Source organism: Salvia splendens, chromosome 7 (genome assembly GCF_004379255.2).
Source record: "Salvia splendens isolate huo1 chromosome 7, SspV2, whole genome shotgun sequence".
Taxonomy (NCBI): Eukaryota; Viridiplantae; Streptophyta; class Magnoliopsida; order Lamiales; family Lamiaceae; genus Salvia; species Salvia splendens.
The window spans coordinates 29,039,991-29,048,402 of NC_056038.1; the positions used below are offsets into that span (position 1 = coordinate 29,039,991).

The 8,412-nt window shown below is 38.6% G+C and overlaps 1 protein-coding gene across 3 annotated transcripts; it reads right to left on the reverse strand.

Moving 5' to 3' along the window:
- Positions 1-3,863: 3,863 nt before the first annotated feature.
- On the reverse strand, positions 3,864-6,560 carry LOC121742531 (ras-related protein RABB1c). 3 transcript variants are annotated; one of them, XM_042135689.1, is made up of 8 exons: positions 6,365-6,560; positions 6,019-6,142; positions 5,767-5,906; positions 5,203-5,285; positions 4,733-4,937; positions 4,568-4,636; positions 4,320-4,392; positions 3,864-4,216 (listed from the first exon to the last, which is right to left on the reverse strand). In XM_042135689.1, the coding sequence occupies exons 2-7, from the start codon at positions 6,107-6,109 to the stop codon at positions 4,369-4,371; spliced, it is 612 nt and encodes a 203-aa protein (XP_041991623.1). In that variant the 5' UTR covers positions 6,110-6,142; positions 6,365-6,560; the 3' UTR covers positions 3,864-4,216; positions 4,320-4,368. The 3 variants fall into 3 exon arrangements, with proteins under 3 accessions (XP_041991623.1, XP_041991620.1, XP_041991622.1); XM_042135686.1 differs by lacking the exon at positions 4,320-4,392 and having other exon boundaries at positions 6,365-6,547; XM_042135688.1 differs by lacking the exons at positions 4,320-4,392; positions 6,019-6,142 and having other exon boundaries at positions 6,365-6,556.
- Positions 6,561-8,412: the final 1,852 nt, after the last annotated feature.

The following is an 8,412-nucleotide window of genomic DNA, read 5'->3' on the forward strand; positions in this document are numbered from 1 at the left end:
TTCTCGGCTGCTGATCCCGTCCCGGCCATCTCTCCTCACCAAGACGCCATTGTCATCCAAGCCGGAGTGGCAAACAAACTGATCCACAGGGTGTTTGTGGATACAGGAGCGTCGGTTAGCATTCTTTTTAAAGAGTGCTTCGACAAACTAGAAGTGGACCCAGCTCGGCTCAGTCCGGCTCCGCTTCCCCTGAAGAGCTTCACCCAGGAGGACACCCGCCCTGAAGGTATTATCAGCCTTCCGATCACGGTGGGGAAAGCGCCTACTAGCTCCAGTACGATGATTGAGTTTTTCGTGGTGAAAGCTCGGTCCCCGTACAACGTCATCCTGGGAAGAGACTGGCTCAACACAGTTCGGGCCGTTTGCTCCACCTATCACCTCACCATCAAGATCCCCACATTTCTTAGTTTGATTGAAATTTGAGGGTGAATATATTACTCCCTTCGTCCCACATTTCTTAATTGGCATGAGATTTTAGGAGTTATTGATTAATATGGTTAAATTGAGTAAGAAAAAGTGGGTGAAAGTATTAAATGGTGAGAAAAAGAGAGTTGAATATATTTAATAGGAGAAAGAAAATAGTGGTTGAGTGTATTAATTGAAGAGAGAAAATTATCAAAAATAGAAATGTATCATCTTGGTTGAGATATACTAAAAAAGAAATTGTGTCATTTTAGTTGGGACGGAAGGAGTAGTATATTAAGGTACATTAGAAAATAGCATCATTATTAAAGTATAGGATTTACTGAAGTCAATGAAATGTATATGTATTTTGTCATATATGCATAGTGGAAAATGACATAATTTACCGTGAATGATTAAAATACGTAAACATCTACTTGTAGCTCATTCGTAAGCTGGTCCACAACCTATATATATTATCTCAAATATGCGTTGATTAGTTTCTAATCATTTTTGTAAACGGCTAGTTTAAATGACATCTGGGATATGGGCCCATGACCATATCAGCAGCGTCCTAGGCAGCAATACCATATTTTAGCAACTTCTTTGCAATCTACACAAATCATGTAAGCTTTCAACATCCAAAGAACTGTTTTCTTATATTTATCATGTGGATCAACAATACATATTAGGCTATGGATTAATATAAAACTAAATATATATTAAAACTAAGATCAAACTAGAGCTTTTAGATTAGGATGATCAACCGCCTAGATTACGCCACATGATGAATTTATAAGATTGCTTTATGCAATAAGGGTAAACTAGGTTATCAATTTTTTTTGTAGTTATGCATCAATTGACGATATTGTAGATGCATTTGAATAATTTTTAGAATATTTAATAACACATCTCGCTTTTAATAAAAACAGTTAAACTTAGTATATCTCAAAATATCTTTGAAAGCATGCATATTTTATATAATTCTCTGAATTTAAATTAATTTTCACACACCATATATACTATAAAATTAAAGATAATTTTATGAAGATTCCCACGAAACCACAATTGCATATGTTCGAATCCAATTGGTACAATGAAGGTAGTAGCATGTCTTCATCTACGAAAAGAAGATCATCATAAAAAAGTAATTCTTGATCAGTAGGAATACGCCTAGGATCATTTTATTTGATCAACTGTTTGTGATTTCGTGAATTAACATATGAATTTTCAGAAATTATCCTATGAGATCATTAGAAAAGGGGATTTTCAAAATATCCCTAACAGAAGACAGAAGCGGCCAATGCCCATGCATTCGCACCATCGACTAAAGACCAACCACATCCCACCATGGATAAGATTGATAATGTGGTGTTGATTTGAAACTACACCAAAATAATTTAAAAATGACACGGCGATGTTATCCTACCTCAAGCACAATGTCACGATATACTAATCAGTAATTAAGCTCCACCAGAAAAATGTAGGCATATGGATTAGGTGTTTTATTTAGTGATTGTTGTTTTTAGTGTTAAATTAATGTAAGTTCTTACTTGAACTAATTTAATTGACAAATTCTTAGTCGTTTATTTTGAGTTTATAAATATCTGAATTTAATCTTGAGAAAAACATTACACGAGTATGATATAGAAAATTTCTTGTTAATCTTGAGATGCTCATTGCCCACTGGGACAACTTTAAGTAGGCGTATACTTTCTTTTCTTTCAAGGAAAGCAAGGCTGTGGAAGGCCAACGAATTTTATAAATGCAAAACCCCACGCTTGTACATCAAGAGACCCCTCAATTAGTTTCAACTTGTGTAATTATCACTATAAAATATTTGGTTTTATTTCCTACCGCAAATGCAATCACATTGGAGTATAGGTTAAACCAAGATACTAAAAATGACTTAAAATTAAAACATTTAAATACATAGTATATATATCAAGTGCTTACACGTGTATCGTTTTTGTTGAGTACACATAAATAAATAGTACTAATGAATTGTCAACAGGGATGATTCATAAGGATTGAAAATGAAATATCAGTGTTTGATGGTAGTGCTTTTATTGAATCCACCGGTGTAATTTCGAAAATGGCAAAATCTTGGCTTTTGGTGGTTATGGAATGATACTACTCAATTATCATCTCAATCTCTCCGATTTAGGTTCACTGGAGTGGAATGAATGGCTACATTTCACTATTTTTTCATTTTTTGAAAAAGAAAAAAAAAAGTATTTTCGAGTTTCGATGTAGCCTCGGATCTAATTCCTGGCTCAAAAAAGCACAATTTTGCAGAAAAATGGATGATGCACCAATACCATCATACACAATCATCCCTTGCTAGATCCAAAGCCGAAGAGCGGTTGATCAATCACGGAGCTCCAAATGCAATCCACCGGCTCCAGATCATCCACCAGCGACAGAAAACTAAAATCATCATCACCGTCGACAGAAACACAGAGATTTTGCGACTGATCGCGGTCCGCTGCAAAAGTTTCGTCCAGATATGAAAACTTGTCATCGTGAATGTGATCTTCAAAGACCACGCCCTCCTTTAGCCACGGGAAATCGAAAACTCCGATTCCGTCGTGGAACTCGTAACGCTTCCGATCGTCGATCGCCGGATTCGAGCGCTCTTTTTTGTTGGGTTGGAGGATTTCTGCTGCTTCGTCGTTCCTGGCTCTCTTCCTGCTAGCATCCATAGCTTCCGCCTGCAACTATTAATTAGAGATTAGGACTATTTTGATTTGGATGATGATGAGGGAGAGAAGGATGGATCATAATAAATACCTTTTCTTCGATTCCTGGTTTTGGGCAAAGTTTCTTCCTCCAATTTGGTATTGTTGAATAATGCCGAGTGACTGATAAGCTAAATACAAACCGTTTTCAAGGCATGCACGCTGCCTCTGCTGTACAAATCGTATGAGAACACACCATATTCCGTTTCATCATCTCTTTTTTTACTATTTTAATAATATATTATTCACATTTTATAAATTTATGTCGCTTTACCATCTTAACCACACTCACAAAACTGTACAAAACAAGTCATTGCTGTTTATCAAATTAATGTTTTACATTTAAATTTCAATAACTTTTCTTATGTTAAATTTGTTAGCTTATCTTAAACGACGACAAATGTTGCACCATATATTTTATGGGTAGAATAGATTAGGCCACTAATACAAAATAAGTGTTTGGTAGCCCAAGCTTCCTTCTGCTTATTAATGTATTGGTTTTGGGGAGATTAATAAGCGTGGTTGAACATTAATCCACGATAAGAGAGACCACTGTACCCAACACCAGGGCAGTGGCAGCACTAGTTGTGGTTGAGAGCTCGGTAACCGTCCTCGTCCTCGTCCTCTTCCTCCCCCCTTTCCCTATATAGCCTCTTGCTATCATTCAATTTTTGTTCGATTGCATTCAAATGTGGATGTAGTGTTTGAGTAGAGAAGTGATGGTTCAACAAAATAAGACAAGACTAAATAAAAGAACTGGTTCTACATTTGCACAAAACATATAGGTAGAACAAACCCACAACTAGAACAAAAAACATGTATGCTTTTTTGCTCGCACTCCCATCTGTATTGTCAGATATACAGTCACAACATAACTGCAAGCATGATAACAACAAATTTACTGGCAATGCCAAGTTGTGGAGTATACACAACGCCCAGGAAGAGCAGCAAATAATGTCTATGGTGCGCTAAGACAAATCTCAACTGCAGCAACCTCCAACTTGAGAAGAGGAACCATCCCTGCCTCCAGATGGCCCGGGAATTCCACCATAACCTACTTTTATTCCATATGACTGAGAAAACGAAGAAGCAAGTACGACAAGACATCAATTAGGCGATCAAATTTGAGTTTATCAAAATGTAATAATAGGCAAAGTTGTTTCATTATGCTCTTACAGGGTATTTTTGAATTTTAGTAAGGTAAGCAATAAGGTGAATGGAGATGTCACTCATAAATTGGCAACATTATCTACAAATTTCCCACATGAGAAAATAGAGTTGAGATATCTCAGAAACAATCACCACAAAAACCATGAGATCTTGCTAACTTGAAGCAGGACTATTCATAGAAATGAACAAAGCAAGCAATCTTCTGTTTGGTAATAAGGAAAGCAACTAGCTAAAGGAGAATTGAAGATCCTAACCTCATTTGAAACATCAAATACTCCATCTTGGATCTTCTTATATATCGTTCCAGCTGTTTTAATAAAAGCCTGCAGATAAATGTATAGTCAAAATATGAGGGGAGGGGGGGAATAGGCAATATAATTTTTATCTTATGTCACAGAATTTAGGAAATTCTTGGTCACCTCCTCTACATTCTGAGCAGTTTTTGCAGATGCTTCCATGAATATCAACCCATGTTCTTTTGCAAATTGTTCTCCTTCTTCTGTGCTAACGGCCCTTCTATGGGCAAGATCACATTTGTTGCCTATTAGCATAATTGTCATGTTTGGATTTGCATGCTGCTTTGCATCTTCTAGCCAGCTTGCCAAGTGATTAAAGGTTTCTCTCCTGAGACACAAGAAAGACGATGAACAAACAAGACAGTAGTTTCATACAGAAGAGGACTTGCACAGGCTAGTAACAAGGAAACCCATGACATTTATCATTCCAAGCAAGTGCTAATATGAGGCACATGAATTTTTTTTATATACAACTGCTTATCCTAGTTAAATGCCATGAGGAAAAAAAACATTGTCGGCCGTGAGTCATCAGCAAGGATGGTGTTTCTAAAGAGCACAACATATAAAACATTGCGAATACGCTAAAAAGCTACCTAGTGATATCATAGACCAAAAGTGCACCAGCAGCTCCTCTGTAATATGACCTTGTGATGGATCTGAAGGATTCTTGACCAGCCTGTAACACCAATCAAACACACAGTATATTAGTAACTTCAAAATAATAGCATGAGGGTCTTAAAAGATGAAAAGTACCAATGACTATCGTATCCCTACTCGGAACTATCACATGGATGTACCAATGACGACAAGCATAACAGTATCTCCTCAAATTTTGAATTATAGTACACTACAAAACAGTTGTAAAGCTGAAGAACAGAGGACTTACGTTAGATCTAATATGTGCAAAGGAAATGTGCTATTCTCAAATCAGGTCCTTTTTAGCCTACATATATAGTTTAACACAGATATTGTTTGCCACGCCTTGAATAGTGTGATTGGTAGCAGGAAACAATGGAATATACATACAACAATAATCACTTGAAACCCTTTTTCAAGCATCCTTAGCAATTGAACTAAAAGCCCAATTATGGCAGTAGCATAGAAAGTCTAGACTAGACATTGAATATAAAATCCTTAATATATCAAAACAAACTAACCGTATCCCATATTTGAAGTTTAATTGGTTTGTTGTCTATTGTAATCATCCGAGCCCCAAATTCGACTCCAATGGTCAAGTCATGCACAGGCTGGAAACGCTTGTCCGTGAATTGTAGAAGAAGACATGACTTCCCCACCCCTGCAAAAGAAAATTGGATACCAAGTAAGTGCTTCAGCTGGATAAGATAACCAAGATCAAACCCCAACATAATTAGCTAGAGCCAACTGGAAATCCAAAATCTCTAAATTACATGTATGCTTATCCATCAAATTCCCCAACTTTTCTCTTGTATACGGAGCAGATTCATATTGGAGACGATAACAGTTCCAAATGTATGACATTCATCTAATGAAATCCAATGATGATCTACTCATCTAGCATTTCACAACAAGTACCAATAAATCTCAGTCAGTAAACGCAGCCAACGACGAACTACTCGTACATCGGAGTGACAGTCAAAACCTAATTGAAACGTTAAATTCGGGCTCAACCAAAACCCTATCAAAATATTAAACAAATCATACATGGAAGAGAGCATAATTTTAGCATAACATGAACAAGAAAAACAGTGGAATTAGGGAGAAAGAAGAAATTACCGGTATCGCCGATGATGATATACTTGAAAAGATATGCGTAAGACATATCTAGGGCAGATCAATGAAGATGGATCTCGGGAAATTGGGAGTTAGAAATTGGAGAAAGCAGGCAAAGGCGCAAATTAATTAATTTTGATATTGTATGAGGGAAATGACACTTGATCCAGATCTTTCCAGCGCATAAAATGTTCTTATAAATAAAATTGTTTGCCCTTCCAGAAAAGAGAGGAGTTTTCTCTTTTTTTCTTTTTCAGTAGATACTGTAGGAATTTTTTTAAAGCACAATATTTTAAAATTTATTTCTAATCAAAATAAACTATCTTAGTATTATTTTTACAGGGGTAGATCGTGATAAATACTCCCTCCATCGGCCAATACTTGGCACAAGTTGATCCCGCGAGTGTTTTAAGAAATATACTCCCTCCGTTTGTGAAAAAAAGTATCTCATTTTACTATTTCGAGGTATCCGTGATTTAAAGTCTTATTTATTTAGTATTTTTTTCTATTTTGGGTTGGTGGATCCCACCACCCAACTAAATCATCACACTCACGTTGATTATAAAACCAATATATAAAAACGGAACACACATTCCATTTTTCTTCACAAAGTCAAACAATTTATTCAAACTTGTGTCGAGTCAAAATAGGACTACAAATGGCGGACGAAGGGAGTAATAGAAAGTGGGTTGAAAAAGTTGGTGGAATATGTGTCCTACTTTTATATACCATATTAGAGCATCAGCAGTGGCGGACGTCACTGCGGAATTCCCATCTGCGTGCGGGAATTCCGTAGCGGACGTCCGCCATTGTGCTTATCATGCACGGATACGGAATTCCCGCGAGGAATTCGCAGTTCCACGGCTTTCCGCGGAATTCCGCGGGGAATTCCGTGCGGACATCCGCCATTGCGTTGACTCCCACGGACGTCCGCGCGGAATTCCCGTTTATTGCATTAAATATTTTTTTTGCGGTTCCTATAAATACATCCCGTTAAACTTCATTTCATTCGCACCACGTGTATTAACAAGTTTCTCTCTCTCTAAATTTCTTTTACATATCCGTAATGACCGGTAGTGGTAGTGGTAGTGGCGGTGGTGGTGATGGGCATTATGAACACATGATGCGGCTGATTCACGCACGTGTACGGGAGGCCACGGAGAGGGAGGAACAAGCGGCCTCGACCCATCCACCGTCGCACTATAGTACCCCGAGACCACCTCGCTGCCCACCGTTGGTTGTACGCGGATTACTTTGCGCCGGAGCCACGGTTTGGGGAGAATCTATTCCGATGACGGTTTAGGATGCATCGTCCGCTCTTTCTTCGTATCGTGGGCGCTTTGGAGCGTCGATACGGGTATTTCAGGGTGCAGGAAGATGCGACTGGTAAACCCGGCCACACGCCGATTCAGAAGTGCACTGCCGCAATCAGGCAGCTGGCATACGGAGGCGCGACCGACATGTTCGACGAGTACCTCCACATCGGCGAGACGACTGCCCGAGAGTGCTTGAAGTATTTTTGTCAGGGCGTTAGGGAGATATTCGGGGATAGGTATCTTCGGAAGTCTACCCCCGAAGATTGTCAGGCTCTATTGGATATGCACGGGAATCAGCACGGGTTTCCGGGGATGTTAGACAGCATAGATTGTATGCACTGAGAGTGGAAGAACTACCCTGCTGCTTGGAAAGGGATGTACACTACTGGTTTCAAGGCCAAGAATCCAACGATGATCCTTGAGGCGGTAGCTGACTACCGTTTGTTGATTTGGCATGCCTAATTTGGAGTAGCCGGGTCGAACAACGACATCAACATCCTCCAGTCGTCGCCCCTTTTCAACGACCAGTGCATGGGCGTCGGTCCGGCAGTCAACTTCGTCACTAACGGCAACCAACACAACATGGGCTATTTGTAATACCCCGACTTTTTCTATCTTTTTAGTTGTTCTTGAAGGGACGTCGTTTGTGTAGTCGAAAAATTTCCTTCAATTCTTTTAGATGTTGATGAAATAGCCAGTGTTTTTATTATTGAATTTAGGCTATGATCTTTTTCT

Bases quoted from the DNA above. Each gene is read 5' to 3' on its own strand.
- LOC121742531 (XM_042135686.1), bottom strand. From the start codon at position 6,109: ATGTCATACATTTGGAACTGTTATCGTCTCCAATATGAATCTGCTCCG. The intron at 4,938-5,202 runs GTAGCTTTTTAG...CTTGTGTCTCAG, and splicing joins TTGGTCTATGATATCACTAG to GAGAGAAACCTTTAATCACT. The intron at 4,217-4,567 runs GTTAGGATCTTC...TCGTTTTCTCAG, and splicing joins TATTTGATGTTTCAAATGAG to TCATATGGAATAAAAGTAGG.